Source organism: Phoenix dactylifera, chromosome 17 (genome assembly GCF_009389715.1).
Source record: "Phoenix dactylifera cultivar Barhee BC4 chromosome 17, palm_55x_up_171113_PBpolish2nd_filt_p, whole genome shotgun sequence".
NCBI classification, from domain to species: domain Eukaryota; kingdom Viridiplantae; phylum Streptophyta; class Magnoliopsida; order Arecales; family Arecaceae; genus Phoenix; species Phoenix dactylifera.
The window spans coordinates 11,576,529-11,594,166 of record NC_052408.1 but is presented as its reverse complement, the minus strand read 5'-3'; the positions used below and the strand labels follow the sequence as shown (position 1 = coordinate 11,594,166).

General features: G+C 38.7%; 2 protein-coding genes across 2 annotated transcripts; both read right to left on the bottom strand.

The window, feature by feature from the left end:
• Nucleotides 1-7,543: 7,543 nt before the first annotated feature.
• On the bottom strand, nucleotides 7,544-8,452 carry LOC103701154. The gene has a single exon (XM_008783128.3). The coding sequence runs from the start codon at nucleotides 8,450-8,452 to the stop codon at nucleotides 7,544-7,546; it is 909 nt and encodes a 302-aa protein (XP_008781350.3).
• Nucleotides 8,453-11,542: 3,090 nt separating this feature from the next.
• On the bottom strand, nucleotides 11,543-15,956 carry LOC103701076 (NADH dehydrogenase [ubiquinone] 1 beta subcomplex subunit 2). Its single transcript, XM_008783032.3, has 4 exons — nucleotides 15,624-15,956; nucleotides 13,704-13,749; nucleotides 13,557-13,619; nucleotides 11,543-11,798 (listed from the first exon to the last, which is right to left on the bottom strand). The coding sequence occupies exons 1-4, from the start codon at nucleotides 15,731-15,733 to the stop codon at nucleotides 11,787-11,789; spliced, it is 231 nt and encodes a 76-aa protein (XP_008781254.1). The 5' UTR covers nucleotides 15,734-15,956; the 3' UTR covers nucleotides 11,543-11,786.
• Between the last annotated feature and the right edge of the window lie 1,682 nt (nucleotides 15,957-17,638).

The following is a 17,638-nucleotide window of genomic DNA, read 5'->3' as shown; positions in this document are numbered from 1 at the left end:
TATGGAGGGTCAGACGAAGTTGTCAAGCATCCGAAATCAAGATATGCTGAATGTTTCCACTATTTCATTGCATTTCAGGCACTTTTTGAGTGCCATGAAGATGTCATGCATCCATGTAAAAAAAAATTATTGCAGAAAGTTTACTTCACCCTAAATTCTTATTGTTGAAAGCTTTCCTCTTATGTGATAATGGGGTATTCAATGCTTGCAACCAAACTTCTTGATTCTTTGTTTTTGTTGGATCCACAACAAAAGCAGGCTGACTCAATAGAGAATTTCAAATAGTATAAAAACTGCCAAATATAATTGAGATTTATGTATCTTGTTGCTCATCTTTCTATTTAACTGATTGCATTCATGAGGGTACCGAAAAGATGTTGCCACCTTAGCTACATATATGCCACTTGCTCTCATATTGGATGCCGTCTGATCACCAGCTAGACAGATTAGAACACTTTCCTCCAACCTTCTATGGCTATATAGAGAATTTGGTTGGAAAGAGACGTGCATCTTCCAATCCAAAGCAAGCCAACCTTCAAACATTGTTGGTAATTAATGTCTCTCGCAGCTGCCTCGAATTGTATTAACAGCTTCTTCATCACCTGTTCCCAGGCTCTTGTATTTCAAAACTTTGTGCTTCCACTGAACATGTCATGTTATTTCTCCTACTTTTTTTTTTTTTTGCTGAAACAGAATTATCATACATAACGTGTACGGATACAGCCAATAAAGTCAAAAAGCAGTACATCACAGAAAGCACTAGGTATCTCTTGAATGGTTGGCGACAGAGGAAGCCCCCCAATCCACATCCCCGTTTTTCCTACTTTCATTTCTCATCTTATAAAATGAAACAACGGGGCAATTTCTTCTAAAAAAAGAACTCTTTCCTCTAATGTTGATTAATTAACATCAACACCATAAACTTTAAAGAAATTAAAATTAGCAAATGTGTGCCCTGTTTCCCCTTTCCATGTTTTGGCCTCCTTCCTTATTAACTCATGGTGCTTATCTAGGTGGACAGAAACCAACATGAGAACCTGAGTTGCAAGCATATACTAAAGTAGTGGCTAGGCATACAAGTTAGATAATCTATATTAATATTAATAAGCAAGCTTTGTACATAGAAGAGATAGGTTTTGGTGCAAGAACGTACACACAAATTATATTTCTACACATGGGATAGAGCTGCAGACATCTAACTTTCCTCGGACTCCACAAACACCTTTTCTTTTAAGACTCTGTATGTGGACAAGCATGCAAACAGAAGCATAGACCTTGCTTTCAATACATGAAGGCCCTACACTGAAGGGAGGAGAAATCCACTTCAAATTGCACGTAGCCAAAAAAAAAGAAAAGAAATCTTTAACTACTCGAGCATGTAGATGGAATACTGATCTTGGCGAGGTTTTTTAATGTTTGACCTGTGGCATTGTGAATTCTAGAGGTTCCAATGTAGCTCTAGGTATGCATACATTGCTAGTGAGTTCAACTTCTGAGGGACAGTTAAAAACTATCATCTTGAAATTCTAAGGTTGGTGGAGCCGGTGCACTCTCTCCTGTGGAGGACATGGCCACCACCATCAATTCATCTTTAAAAGGTTCTGCTGCCCCGGCAGCAATGGTCCTGCGCCACCTCTGCTTATGGATACTCATAGGCCGATCTCCCACCGAAAGCACTTCATGCAAGACAAACAGACCACCCTGGCTTGCTCTTTTCATGGAAAGCTTTCAGTTTCTCAGAGAAGTACGTAACAGTAGAAGATGAGGGAAGAAAGGAAAGACAAGACTTTTGGATTCTCCACACCATTAATTATTTGGCCAAGGAATAGTTGGAAGGTGATAAAAGCTAGCTGGATGTACGAATTTTTGTTTGCACCATTCCTCTTAGCAGTTTTTTGTTTTGGAATTCCAGCAGGAAAGGTCCTTTGGTCCTTGTTAGTTCGTGCACCTGACCGGAGAAACGTCTGCTGCGTAGAGCCTGTGGGGTTTCATGTTGGTTTGGGAAGGTTTTGCCGTTTAGGTGCGTGAAACCTGGTACCAAGAGTAGTAGAAAGGTCTGTGTATAGAATTTTGGCCTCATACCTAACATATATATAATTTGTCCGTACCTTTAAGTTGGTAAGTGGTGATAATTTTAAGATTCCATAGGTTTATCTTAGTTATGCAAAAACTCGTAACCTAACCTGGCACTTATTTTTTTTTTTTTGGTAAAAAGAGAAGCTAGAAGCTAGATTCCAAATAAAAGAAGTGTGACCGAGTATAATAGTTACATCATCTAGAATAAAAACCATGCATCCAGATACAGAAGTTAGATAACCTTTGTAGGGCCACAATACAGATAGGAACAACCAAAGCCATAAGACTACTCAACGCTCATTAGAAATGGATGGAGCTACTGAGCATTAACATGCATAGTTTTATAATAAAAAAGATGTGGGAGTACAGGACTCGTAAGTAAATCATATAAAAAGCCATTTACATGCAAAGACAAGGTGGATACAGTAGCCTTTACCTTTATAGACGATAAAGTAGATTGAAGCCAAAGGTCTGCGACTTGAATATACCGAGAGAGTACTGATCCATCCACTTGTGACCATTGTAATCTTTGGACAACCGAACATGCCATGATGACTCCGATCATGGTGTCATTGGCCTGATGACTGTTGCTCCATATACTCTAAGAATCTTGAAGCAACAAAAACAAAGAATGGTACAATCGTATGTGAGCTCACGGGTTTCCACTGTAATAGAAATTCACGTAGCCCCAGACAACACATTAATAAGCAGCACATGTGCTTACTATCTCACTATAGCTAGCGTTTTGTCTCCATGTCAAGATGGCCACAAAATGGAGGAAACCAAAGCTTAACAACAGTTGAAAAATGGCATCGGTGGGGGAGGCTCGCCATTTTGGCCAACAAGAGACAAGTTACCTCATGCGGAGTCCGTAGCAGGGACTCAGGATGAAAAGATGAGAGAATCTCCGGGCTATCTTGTGAGGTTTCTTCTCTTTAGCTCATTAGAGCCCATGCATAGCCTGCTGGATGTGCCTGAAGTTAGGCTTCAAAAGGGCATGCCTTCACCTTGAATCAATTCTAAGACGGCAAACCGTTAACGCCTTGAAGGATTGCTCGGGCCGATTCGAATGCTGATTAGGGGTATGGCAATTGGTTAGGTCTGGTTGGGTCCAGTATCGAAGCAATTTCATCTTGACTGGAACTTGCCCGAACCTAATAGTGGTTTGGTTAAGGCTGACTTTAACCCGTTGGCAGGTCAGTCGAGATCATAGTTATATCTTCTTTGAATGGGTTGTTTACTACAAATTTTTAGACTGCTTATGCGAGAATTTATGCGGGCGTGTGTTTGGTCCCTCACCGGCTACGTACTAGATAGATCTTGGATACTTATACAGAATTAAAAAATCTAAATAATATTTTTTAACTAGTCTTGTTGGATGAAGCCCTCGGTTGATAATGTTTATCGTCCTGCTTTTGGGATGTTTTAGGTTTCACTTCCATATTATTTATTCCTCAGCATGAAATAGCCAGTTAGTTTTGCGCTGGGCTTTAGTTTAAGCCTGCAAATGTCAGGAAAATTGTGCTAAAGGCATTCCAGGAAACAGACTAGACTTACTAGTTTGGGCCCAGATTACTGCTCCTAACGATGATCCAGTTTATTTGGTTCATGAGTCATGCCTTCATACAAATATATTCCGACACATACATACTTACTCTATCAATGAACTGTTAATTCTTGATCATACTTGGCTCTCAGGCCCAAAAAGTTGTCCCCATGGTCAGCCCAAATATAAGTTCTCCTGATAATTGGAACCTAATTAAGTTTAGTTGCAAACAAATAAAGAGATGGGCTGTCTTCAGCAATGCTACAGTGCCCCAAAGGAAATTGGAGTAATTCTTGTCAGGAAATACGACTGCTTTATATTCAAGTCCTCCACTACTGCATCAACAGAAATGTTATTCTGTAGTTTTATTATGGGACTACACTTTGACATGTACATAATGTTTCAGATTCAGAATATGCACAATGTCTGTACTAAGATATTACATATATCTTATATCACTTTTTTTAAATGAAATTCAGTATAAAAATAATTTTGAAGTGCCTGTAATTGTTAGATAATAGTAGTCGAACCACCTTTTTTTTTTTTTTGGAGTTTAAAGGAGGGGGAAGCTCCACCTGAACTTTTTTAAAGATAATATGTACAAGAAAAAAAAGAAGAGTACAACAAGATAGAAACAAAAAAACTGTTAGAAAAAGTTCCAAACTCTCATCTAATCATCCAACAAAGCTCCTAAATTCAAAATTAAAACCTCACCCATATAATTTAATTGTTTAGATTTAAAATTTAAATTTCAGACAAAGATTAGCCCACCACTACCATCAAGAAGCATGCCAAAATTTGTGCCATCATATAATGCTAAAAGAAAGCATGGCCTTGGACCATCAAATGCCGGTAGGGCAGTCACCTATCAACAACGATCATACACAGAGAGGAGAGTGACAATCCTGCCAGGAAGAGGAGGGAGAGAAAAAAGAGAGAGAGAAGAACCAAAGCTTAGCATTATTAGATAATGCAAGTAAATGTAAAATGATGATAGTGATGAATCTAGTGCTTATAATTTTTATTCATGCATTTGAGTGAAAACTTGTCATGAGTCATCAAGTTTTGAATTGACCTCTTCAATAAGTCTTTGCTTTTTTTTTTTCTTTTCAACCTAATCCCGAGTTCGTTCCGAGTGTTGGAATCATGTTTTTTTAGTATTTTTATATTAAATATTTTGTTTTAGCTCCTTAAAGAGTCACTAGAATTCTAATTTTTAAACTAAGGATTAGAATAATTATCCTGCCTATAGCATGGCATAGTCATAACTACTAAGAGCTAGTCATATTCCCATAGAATCCCCCTTTGCTTTTTCCCAATTACAGCTTTAAGTACATTTCTCATGAGCTATTCTTCATTTTCCACATGATTCCTTGTAGTGTTTGGTTGATGTTATGACATATAAATTAGGGTCATTGATCTGCAATCATATGGTGCGAACATTAACTACTGGCATGGTGATTCAGATGAAAGCAATCTACTAAAAGTTTGATAGCAAATTTCAAAGTATAACAATAATCCTTATCTTGTTAAATGCAATCAAACTTAGATGGTTTGGATCCGTACCCTACCATTAAACTTGGAGTTTGGGCTTGAGGTGGGCGTAATTGTGTACATTCCATAAAGTTACTTTCTGATTGTAATCAGAATTTTGCCTGCACTTGCAGAAATCTGCAACTGAATATGATAAGCAAGTGAAAGGAGTTAACAACCTAGGATTTCACCAAAAATAACTAACCAAAAAGTATTATTTGGATTCTTTGATCCTATATAAGTACTCAAGATCTATCCACGCATGCACAGATCCTCACATACATTCTCCAATAAAAACCATTAGATCTTTGTGAAAATAGATAACTACAAAACTTGCATGAAAACTTGCAATCAAGCTTCGCTGTTACATTTGGGTGATGATAATTGTGACTACCTACCTCTTTCATACTTCAGAAGTCACTTGAAGTGTTTCGAAAGTCATTGCGATGTGGCTACCATTACTTCTGCACCTGGCCTCTTGTTTTGTCTACAAGTTGCATCCAAACACTGGCTTTTCAGCCATAGAGAACCGGAGACCGGGGGCTGAAGCCTTGGTATATAAAATTTGCTTGCAGTTGGCCATGTGAGCTCACCACCGAGCACCTTCTCATAAATGAAGACTAAAACAACTTTCAGGCACCTGGTGTAAGGGATAACTGAAATATTAATAAGAAGGAACAGTGGTGATCTATGGCCTAATTGGCCGCTAGTTCACAGGAGGCAGGAAAGAGAGCCCTGTATAAGCATGCTTAGGTGAAAACTATGTTCTGCATTGCAGCTGGCCGAATTTGGTATGTTTGAAGGGAACATGTCTTTAGGTTGAGTTAAATTGGTAGGAAGAATATTAATGTCGTGGAGGTGAGTCTGATGACAAAATATGAGAATATAACTGTAAAAAACTTATCTGAAATGCTTTCCTCCCCCTCTTTTTGTTGCTAGGGACATATGTGGCACTAATTCATGACACTTAAATGTGCAAAGTGGATTTGGAATAACATTTTTTTCCCCTTCAACAGGGCCGAAAGCTGATCAGATACTAGCATATCCACATCCATATTTATTTTGTTTAACAAATACAAATACGGATGTTAGTCGAATGCAAAAGTTTATGAGTGCCATATAAAATTATATAAGGATTATAAAAGAAATCGGATATTCGAATACGGATATATATATATATATATATATATATATATATATATATATTCATTTTTCTGTGACAGATATGGATATATGCATGAATATTAATCGGATATTTAAATTTCTATTCATATCCAAATAGATTCGGATACTAAAATGGATCTGAATGAATATTATTCGATTTACTTTCAACTCTACCCTTCAACATAATATTAGCTACGCCGGCAACAAACAATGTTTTGAACACATGGAGGGATGCTGAAGTTGTTTAATACATGGAAACCATGAATTGGTCTACTGAACATTTCTCTTTATTATATTTTTTCCTAACAAAAAAAATTGACCCCATCATGTTGGAGCTAGCCCATGGAAAGTCTATTTTTTGCAAGAAAAGTTGCCCAAAGCACGTTGCTATGCCAATCATAGCCATGGGTATCAAAGAAGTGGACACATCACATATATGATCCAAAACTTTAAAGAACAGGTTATTAAATTACTCATCATATTATATCACATGATTTGTCCGCTAATTTTGAAACAATTGACAACTAAAAGAGCAGAGCTTCTGACATCATCATTGAGCTCATTGCTGGAATGATCGAGTCTCCGTAACTTCTTTATGTTCTAATATCACGTTATTCAAGAATGCTCATCTCCTGTAGCTTAGACATCTGGATTTTGTATTTATTTTTCTTCTCATGAAGTGAACCGAGAAAACTCATTTTATTTCTTACAGAAATATAAATGAGAAGAAAATATAGCTATGTATTTTAAGCATCAAAAAGGGTACCTAGCCTCCTAAAGAGACATGATCAAAGTGCGCGGAACAAAGACTTTTAAATGATGATCGGAAAATAAAGGCCCAATATCACTTAGAATGAATCCTGACCCCTCATCAAAGAGATCGGAGTTTAGATTATCCGAGCTAATGCTTAGAGATATTTTCTTAAAAAGCTGGTAAGTTGTTTTTTTATAAAAAAAAACAAAATCACAAACTTTTATCTACTCGAAGAGATTAAAACTTGTATGGCCACAGTGCCACACAGAAGAGGAAAATATTATTTTGTGGAAAAACTGTTCACGTAAGTATGAAAATCTCAGGCATGCATGCATGCATGCATGCTTGAGCTAAAAAACAGAAGAAAACTTCTGTACAAACCCCACCATGCATCTCCGGCTTCCCATGATTTTTTTTTTCTTTTGTTTTACATATACACTGTAGATTTCGTTCTCATTTTGCTTTCCATTCTACAACGAGGGAGTGAGGATGTTAAGGAGCGTCACTCTGGTGTTCACCAGACTTCTGAACACCCTCTCGCTCTTGCTCTCCAACACCTCGACGCACTCCTCCAACGCCTCCAACCTCTCCAATGCACCATCCTCCCACTCCCCCCAGTCCCTCTTCTTCAACGAGGAAGACGGCGACAGCGAAAGCTTCCTCAGCGGCGCCACCACCCAAGAATACGCCCTCGACGTCGACGCCACCGCGGCCGACGCGGCGGAGGAAACCGCCCCAATCCCCAAGAAAACAGCCGCCGAAGCCGTCGCCGTCGCCACCGCCACCTCCCTCATGATCCCCGCCATCTCCAGCTCCGCCGCCAACGCTGGCATCGGCGATCTGGACGCTTCCCGTATCGAGACCGCGAGCTTGGCGAGATCTCTCTCGATTCTTTTCTGGGACCGGAGGGCGGACGCGAGGCGGGCCTCGTCGCGGCGACGGATCGCGGTGTGGAGCTCGGACTGGGTTTGTCTGAGCGACATGAGGGCGGATCGGAAGGAGCCGTAGGAGTCGGCGAAGCGGAGGAAGTCGTCAAGAAGGCGGTCGGTCCAGGGGGCGGAGGGGGAGCGGCGGAGGGGGTCCTGGGCCTGGGGGATCTGGAGGAGGTCGTCAAGGGAGGCGTGGAGGAGGTCGATCCGGGCGAGGCCGGCTGAGATCCAGGTCGGGGAGCCGGACTCCGGAGCCGGCAGGGACAGCCAGGCACGGAGGGCACGGATCTCGTCCTCGAGCTCGGCGATGGCCGGGTGGGATCGGCACGGGAGGCTTGTGGACCGGACGTGGCAGGCCTTCTCCAGCGGCGCCCGGCCTTTGGGGCCGGGGCTGCTAGGGTTCAGCCCTGGGACTGGGAGGGACATAGAACGGCGGAAGCCGGCGACCATTTCTTCTGCTTTGTGCGATAGGTACGCTATGCTCTCTTATTTCTTCTTTTTGTTGCTATTCCCGGCTATTGTGGATGGGAGAAGAGGGGAGAGGGAGCGGGGTTATAAAAGGAGGAGAGGATGGTGGAAAAACAGCTGGCTGGCGCGCACGAGCGGGGGTTGGGGGGGGAGAGGAGACTCGATCCGAGAATCAAGACAGCTGGCTGGGGGCAACGCAAGGAGGGGCCTGAGCACCTGGTTTCCCCTCCGGGAGGAGGGGGGGACAACACGTGGGCCTAACACGTGGGGCCTGGACCGGGTTAAATGGTCCAGGTGCCGGTCTGGTCCGAGTCATATTTGGTGGGTGACTTTGGTTGGTCCGAGTCATGTCTTGACTGGAGTATTAGGTTGCTTAAGCTTAAAGTTTCAAACTACGCTCGAGTTAGGCGAGCGAGTCAAATTTTAAGCCTCTAAGCCTAAGAATGGGTCTTTTTCATTTACTACAAATGAAATTTCACAAGCCGGGTTATGGAGTCTGAGCTTAGCTTGCTCGTAGATTGACATGGAATGAGCGAAATGCATGGTTAAGAGCATGCGAGCATTTCTTGTATTGTCATGAAACCAACCATTGGTGAATGGTTCGAGATTAGTGGACGTGCCTGAGCCAATTGAATGAAAATAATATATACGAGATGGGATGGTTGGCTTGGATGAGCACGAAAACCGTTTGGTATTATCTTTTCTCCATCATGCTTCACAGCTCTCTCATCTTTGGTTGATGCATGAAGTAAACTTATGAGGGAGCCACAACGTTCGGGAAGAGATTGACTTTGGGAGGAGAAACAAGACAAGGCCAATAGATGCCATTCAACGCTTTGGTTGGTATCACAAGCCGCAGGTAAATCAAAAGAAGGTGATATTAACGCGTAAAAAAGCTAGGGTCACAGCAGCTCTCTCTCTTAGAGGTGACCGCGTAACCCATCTATGCCACCTTCTTCTTTAAATGCTGCTATACTATCTATACGCATCTAGATCCAGAGGTTCTCTATTCTCTTGTGTGCTAACCAATAACTAAGCAAGATCCAATTGAAACTCTGAGACGAACTAAAATATGGAGTGGTTTGCTTGCCAACCAGACATCACAGTTGGGTTGTGCTGTTGAGCCAACATAAACATATCTAGAATCTCTGAAATAGTGTGATTTGGAGTCATTTCTCTACTCACTGGGAGATTCCAAATGTCTCCTCACCACCCCTCATAGAGGTTGTGTTTCTGTCCAATCATGTGTCGATCCACGTTTGGGCTTCCGGTTTTTCGAAAAGGCGCTGCGGCCTCGTCAGGACTTCAAGAGCTAGAATCCAAAAGGAGAGGGATGGCGTGGGGTCCCGACGAGGCAGATTAGATTCATTGATTGGTGCAGCGGGGGCTGTTGGTTTGGGAAGGGTGGTTGAGCCCAATCCCGGGAATGCAAACCGGGCACTCCCATGGGTCTTAAAATCTGGTTTTCCTTGAGTTAGCAGAAACATTATTTTGTCTTTTAGGATGTAGGGAATTGTTGTTTAAGGAGATTAGATTTTTTGGATTGTCTCTTGTAAAGGAGTCTAGCTTGGGCAGAGTGGTTGAGCACATTTCCGGGATTGCAGACTAGGCACTGCCGTGGTCTTCAAATCTGGTTTTCCTGGAGCAGCAATATGCTTTTGTTTTTAGGAAGTGGGAACTATTTATTATTCGTGGAACTTGGATTTGGATTACCTGTAAGGAAGCTTAGTTTGGAGATTAGTTTATGATTTTCCTTGAGAAGAAAACAAAGTCGCATTTGAGAATTCCTCTATACAAAGTAGTTTTCTTTTTAGGTGAGTTTTGAGTATTAATCTCGTGATCCTTTCGCGCTCAAGGGCTTCTTCTCAAGTTCGTTTTAGAAATCATTTGTTGACACTGGTGAAAATATTTTGTGTTCCTTATATAGGACCTGCCAAGAATTGAAGACATGAATATCCTTTGTGAAACTATTTTCAGAATATAGGACTTTCTTACAGGACTTTTCACCAAGAATTGGTTGAAGCTTTGTATGTAGTTAGCACAGTGCCCGTACCAAAGGGAAAGAGGGCCAAAGCTGTTTCCGTTCCAAAATCCTGCTGTTATTGGCAAGGATCTGGAGCACAAAGGCCACTATATTGCACTGTTCTTTCTTTTCCTCGTTTAACCAAGAGATACGACCCCCTTCAACAACTCCTCGACTTAGTCCGCTTCCCTCCAGTGAAAATCCTTGACTTAGTCGGCTTCCCTCTTAGGGCTCATTTGGTTCGTGGAAAAAGAAGAAAAAAAAGTATGATCAATAAAAAAATAATGAGATGTCTCTTGTTTGGTTAAAATTTACAAAAAAGAGAGATGAAAAGTTGTATTCTCATGAGAATATGATTCTCACATTTCATGGAAAAAAATTTTCAATAAGAAACATGTGAATGTTACTTTTCAATGAGCCGAAAATCACTCTATTTTTATTTTTTTTCCAGAAAAATCCTTCAGCATTAAATATTCAATTTTTATTAAAGATATAATAGAAATTATACATAACTTTTTTTAGGAAAGTGGATAGTCAACCAAACATAAGCACTCTGAAAATCCGTCACTTTTTCATTGTCAACCAAAATGCTAAAAATATTTTTCTAAATATTTTTTTTCAGAAATCTGCTTTTCAGAAAATATATTTTCTGATCTTACGACTTTGTTGAATCATCTGAAACCAGACGGAAAACCAAAACCAGGATGCATGAGATCCTGGAAAATCTATTGGCTGCAAAATTCATTTTGACGATTCCACTTGCTACAAAATCCAACCCAAAGTTTCATAGCAACTACACGAAGCTGGCTTAAGTTGAATCTCGTCGCCAATTAACAGAACCAGGCAACAGGTTAAAGATAGGCCAGCTCAGGCTACGAAAAATGTTAGCCTGAGTGATCATGCGATGCAACAGACTGACTTTGGAATGGGTTAGGCTGGATCGGAACCTCACCCTTGTGTGCCAATGGCAGATTGACAATAATAGGTTGCATATTTTCAGGAATTTAGAACGAGATAATCACCAAAGTTAACACCAAGTAGCTAGCATATTTTCAGAATTTGAAATGGTATTAAATATAGGATTTCACAGGAAACATAATAGTCCATTGCACATGAAAAGGAGTCCAGACATAATATAGGTTTTCCAATCCACCACTTTTTAAGCATGTGAAATAACAAAAAAAAAAGAAAAAAAGATGAACAGCTTCATGTCCCAAATCAACTTTATTCACTAGCATTGCAGTCACACAGGCAACAAATGGGGACCCCTCTTAGCTGCCACCCTTGGGATGTCTAATGAGATGCCTGCAGAAAATAGGTGGATATTAGAGAATACTGACCTAACAAAGTGAGGGATTAGGATATCAAAAAACATAATAAAACTAGATGGGATACTGAGAATAGGTCATATCCAACAATAAACCTGACCATGCCCATTCTATTACCAGGATAAGACTATATTGAACATAAAAAAAAAAAAAATTCGTTCTTTTTTGTTTACATGTCCTAAGCATAATTAACAGCAACGACCATTCACCAGGATCCTCAGACCTTTTGTTACCTATCATCCATGCTCTATATATGCCAGGATATTTAGCTGTATCACTAAGTTCTATCTGGCACTCTGTACTAGTGTTTAGAGCATGCAGACCATTTAATTAATATGAGGTGCCAGATATTTTAACTTGCCAGCAGTGTAAGCACTTGGGTATGCAATATGCATGCAAAAATCAGAATGCTCACTTAAGTAAACTAGAGTCTTGCAAACCTAGGTTACTTTGCAGAAACATTTAAAGCACTTATTTGGCTCTCTGGAACTGGTTATTGTAAATCTTTCACTTGTATAAGAGTAAGCCATAGGGAACATTTTCTAATAAAAAATGAAAGAATTGGAAAGTTTCATGATCATCATCCATTTGGGAGGCAATCCAACATCAAGACTCCCAAAATCCTGCCGCTTCTATATGTCTAGAATCTAGAGGAACTGTATAGCTAGCTGTTCTTTAAACAGATGAAGACTGAAAATCAACTAACGTAAGTTGTCCCATGATACCAAGATGCATCATTGACCACAATCTACTAGCAGAACCTCGAAATAATGTGACTTCGACACTTTAAACTTTGGGTTTCTTGACCATCTTATACAATAGGACGTTTTGGAGCTTTTATGACACAATATAATATTTCTAGCTTCACACTGCCCTAACTAAGAAAAGATCATCTTTTGTTGCCTCTTGCCATTTCTACCAGAAATTCTCATATGACTAGATATAACTTCTTTGATGAATCTATGCATAACTTTACTTCATTGGTCTTATTTATTTTGTTTAGCTATAAGCAACTAACCCAACAGGTTGTATATGAATAAGTACATCCACACAGAGTGTTGCATTCAAAGTATTAAAATGTTGCCATGTCAAAGTTGTTGAACATTCCATGTTGAAAGTTCATTTTGGGCTTTGACAACTGTATTACAGAATTTTATTACCCAAGCAGCCTCCCTCTACATGAGATCATTAAAAAGTGGCTAACATACATGTTAATTAAGAAGTCATGGAAAACTCCCTTGAGAATATAGAGTTGGTAATAGTGCCAATTTATGTGCTCAACATTATAATTGCATACACACATATGATAAGTACACAAAATACTCATGACAATGCATTTACAAACTCCCAATCAGTAACAATGCATATCGTATATCCCCCCAGTAAAAAATACAAACTTCATAAATGTTCCAAAGTTTTACACACTCCATGTTTGTTTCAGCTTCAGCCAGATGAAGAGCATTCATACTTTCTGTGAAATTTTCTTCTCTTATATTACTCTGAGAAGTCAAAGGCCCACCATTGATGCGACTCATATTAGCTAAGTGATTATGTAGCAATGCTCCACATAATTCTTCTACTAAATACTTTAAATGCAACATTTTCTCATTTTTATTAGTAATTGGCCAAACATATTAGGTAGCTAATGGCTCAAAAACCACAAACTTATCCATGAAACTAGTTATAGCAATTTAGGAGCATCACAAGTTTCATAGTATTAGTTGCAATGAAATACCTCATGTCCATGGTCATGCCCATGAGAGTGGTCTTCATGTCCCTCCCAAGGATGACGCCAACCCTATAGAGATTGCATGAGACATAACTACTAATATTTGAGACAATTAAATGAAGAGGATTGAAGTGTTGAAAAAAAAAATCTTACCAAAACTACAGGACCATCTTGCTTAGCCCTGTATAGAATCCAAAACCTGCAAAAACAAAACAAGAACATTGGAGTTATCGTCACCAATATGTATTAAATTCTTTAGTATAATATGCTAGTTTCACCAATATCATTGGCATCCGCAAATCATCTACATATGAGTAATAAAAACTATCATGCTGTATCTCTTACACATATATATCATGGCCCACAATATAAAGAAACCTCCATTACTAGTAGAATATTGCCAGGAAACTTTGGAACTTCATCCATATCAAACACCATCATCATGGTGGCTACGGTATGAAGAGCTCTTTTTTTTATACGAAAAGCAATCTTCAAGTCACAAAAAGGTGATCCTCGATATTTTATACTCTATTACAGAAGTTTGCTCAAAATAGATATGCATAGCAGATTACTACTATAGTATTTGAATGAAACATGATTAAATAAAATGTTATAATACTTAATTAGTAAACTTAATCACTAGAATAAAACATAATACAGAATAATATAGAAGTAATGACAACTAATGTTGTTTGTTACCCAAGACCAAATGTGCCAATCTGTATTCTTATGTATCAGCCAATAACTGTGGGTCAAAAAAAAAAAGAAAAAAAGAGGGCATCTACCATACATCCAAACATAAAACAGTTGGCCTATAATGGGAAATAAGCTGAAACCGAATTAGAGGATTGTTTAGTTGAAAGGGAGTAAAAATGTTATTATTATGCATGGTCATCTAGCAATTGTACTGACACCAATTAGATTTTGGACATGTTTGGAGTTGTTCAATGAAAACATTATTTCTCCGAAAAACCTTTAATCGGAAACTCCTTCAAATCATTTCTTAATGCACCCTTCATGACTATATCTTTTACATTTGTCACAGCTAGCGTTCCTCAAAAATATGAAATTCTAACTCTATCGCTACTGGCACAACACATTCACATCAAAAAATACTCATCTTTTGTGTATGAATCTTATACTCATGGGATCTTAACATTAACCAACGTCCTAGTTCATATAGATTAGAAGATCTTATCAATTTAAATGTTGAATCGCAATATGGAAAAGACAAGAAGTCCAAGGAAATATGCATATAAAAGTAGAAATGATAACGACATTAGAAGCAAAAACGTTGCAATGCGCCAAGACAACTAGCCCGCATAGGGTAAAAGGTTTGGATTAGAAGAAAGCTGTAGTGAAATCATAACCATAACCATCGAGTCAAGTCCCAACTAAGTAAGTTGGGCTTTACAAATCCTCATTTGCCAATTATTCCTATTAGAGATATAAATGTTACTTCAAACTATTCTTAATCCTCTTACTCACCTTTCAACCATACTACTAGAGGTTTTTCCCACCTCCTCCTCCATCACTCAACAAAGGTTTAGGCGACCCTCCTTACTGAAGCCCTGTCAGACCTTCACGATACATGCCCTTACCATCTTAATTAAAATCAACACAACCTTTCGACAGCAAAATCAAACAACAAATAAATGTCACTATGCCTATGAAGTCACACACAAGCAACCGAGATTCCATGAGAATCCTATCCGGCTGCCAAATGGTCCTTATCACGGATTCTAGTCATAACACGCAGACGGATGGCACTAAGCCGTGTCCAGGGCTAAATCCAGTTTTAGATTGTTAAGAGTATGGTTTCAAATTAGCCTAACCGACAGGCATCAAATCCATTTAGCCCCTCAAAAGACAAAAATTTAAGAAGAAAGGTTGTCGCAGCTTTCGATTAGATTGAATTCAGCGAAATAGCATAAAATTTTTCCCAAAAACATCAACTAATCTCTTGCTTGTAACGATCCGAATTGTTAATTGATGAGAGAGGAAAAGAAAACATGTCAGCATGGATAAGGATTGGAGGAAGAGGGCTTAGGGTTGAGGGTTGAAGCCAGTTACCACATGACGGCGCACAAGCCCTTGCCGGTGAGGGCATGCCAGCGCTTGGGGCGGTGGATGGTGTACCCCTTGTACGTCGTGCCTCCTCCATGCCCTCCGCCGCCGCCCATCTCTCTTCCTTTCGGTCGCTCTCTTAGTCTCGCCTCCGACGTCTCGATCTGTTCTCGTTACCTGGCTAGTCCGCCAGAAGCGTGGACAGGAGAGACGGGCAACCACGGAAGTCTCTAGACCCTTTCCTAAGCATCACTGATCAGGGTCTTGTGGTCGTTCGATCTCGAAGGAACCAATGTTTCGATGAATCTAAATTGATATCCCCAACCTAGGTTTCAATGGACCCAACACACTGTTTTAGGGCTATAATGTCAGCTCAAAAGGTTTAGGAGGAGAGCCATGACATTCTACGCATTAGTAACCAATGTTTCCAAACATAGGTCCCTTTCGAATTTGTAGGTAATCCTGACACTTTTTATTAATTTTAAATTTTTACTTATTTTATAATTTATATGAAAATATAATAATAATATTAAATATTGATGATATCATATTTTTATTTACAATTAAGAATGTGAAACTCATGATTTATTGCAAAATAATGGTTTCATAAATATTTTAATATTAATGACTTGTTTAGAAATCGAAAACTTCATATTTATGAAATTTATATTTTTAATATGAAAATAAAAATTTTATGATTGCTCTACCGTTAGAGGTTTAATTGTGGACTATGAATTCTTTATAGCCTTTTATTAATTTATTTATGTATGATTAAGAAAATATGATTTTAAAAAATATGACTTAAGAAAATATATTTTAAGAACTATGATAAAAGGCTCTCAGTTAGTTATGTATAGTTTCTAAAAGTTGAGTAGATCGACATCTAGAGCTAGTTCCATACGATCTTACCAGCGGTGCAATCGTAAATAGCCATCATGAAGAGATGGATAACCATCAAATAAGACGATCCACAAAAGAATGCATTATCATACATGGTGCATGTTGTTTGATGCCCATCCATCTCCTAATGGAGGCCATCCAAAGATGCACAATACTTTGCGACGCGTGGGCTACATGCAGAGGATCCTAATTGGTTTCTGTTTTCTCTAAAGAAAACTTTGTAACTTCTAAAAAATATTTTTTATTTGTAAATAATTATTTGGATAATAATTAGATTTGGATGTTATAGTAGTCATTATATGAACCACCTAACATTTGCTTAAAGTATCATTGCTTGCCGCTTGGACATGGGGTACACAAATATAGAATAGCAAGATAGGTGTGAAAAAAAAAAAAAAGGATTAGCCTCTTATAATCTCAAAAAAAATCATTGTACCGATATAAAAATTTTCAAATCACATAAACTATGATAAATAATCATCACTATTTTGGAATCACTACAAAAATTTAGAATTTTGCCGACAAAAAATTTGGTCATAAAATTTTCTACTTTCATCATTAGAAGATTTTAGTAACCAAAAATATTTCGTTACTAGGCGGTCGCTAAAGACCTCATGGCTAAAAGTTTTAGTGATAAAAATATAAAGTCATCAAAGAAATAATTATATTTAGTGACAAAATAAATGTTAAAGGCAAATGTTAGTGGCGATTTTGTTTATAGCAAAAGATTGAAAAAGGTATATACTAGAAAACTCACGATTATTTTTTTCATATTGTAATTAATAATAATGGTATATAATATAAAATACTTTTTAATACTTTATACTATACTTTATATAAGTAATTTTAATATTTTATATATTTTTAAAAAAGGGGGGTTGATGGGCCATGAAAAGCTGAATCTGTATTGGCCCAAGAAAATCTTTAACGGTCCAACAACGCTTCCCGCGCCCTAGTGGGCCACTTCGCTATTGCTTGACAGACACGTCATCATCACACAAACGGTCACCTTCTCACCTCTGTGCACTCGAGCCCCACTTCCTATCGGAAGGGCACAGCTTAGCTGGTTTTTTTTTGGCTTAAAACGAGGTGCTTCATACAGTACGTATACGAATACACCC

Coding starts and splice junctions, on each gene's coding strand:
- LOC103701076 (XM_008783032.3), bottom strand. CDS start 15,733: ATGGGCGGCGGCGGAGGGCATGGAGGAGGCACGACGTACAAGGGGTAC. Junction 13,750..15,623: donor GGCTTGTGCGCCGTCATGTG/GTAACTGGCTTC, acceptor TTGTTTTTGCAG/GTTTTGGATTCTATACAGGG. Junction 13,620..13,703: donor AAGATGGTCCTGTAGTTTTG/GTAAGATTTTTT, acceptor CAATCTCTATAG/GGTTGGCGTCATCCTTGGGA.
- LOC103701154 (XM_008783128.3), bottom strand. CDS start 8,452: ATGGTCGCCGGCTTCCGCCGTTCTATGTCCCTCCCAGTCCCAGGGCTG.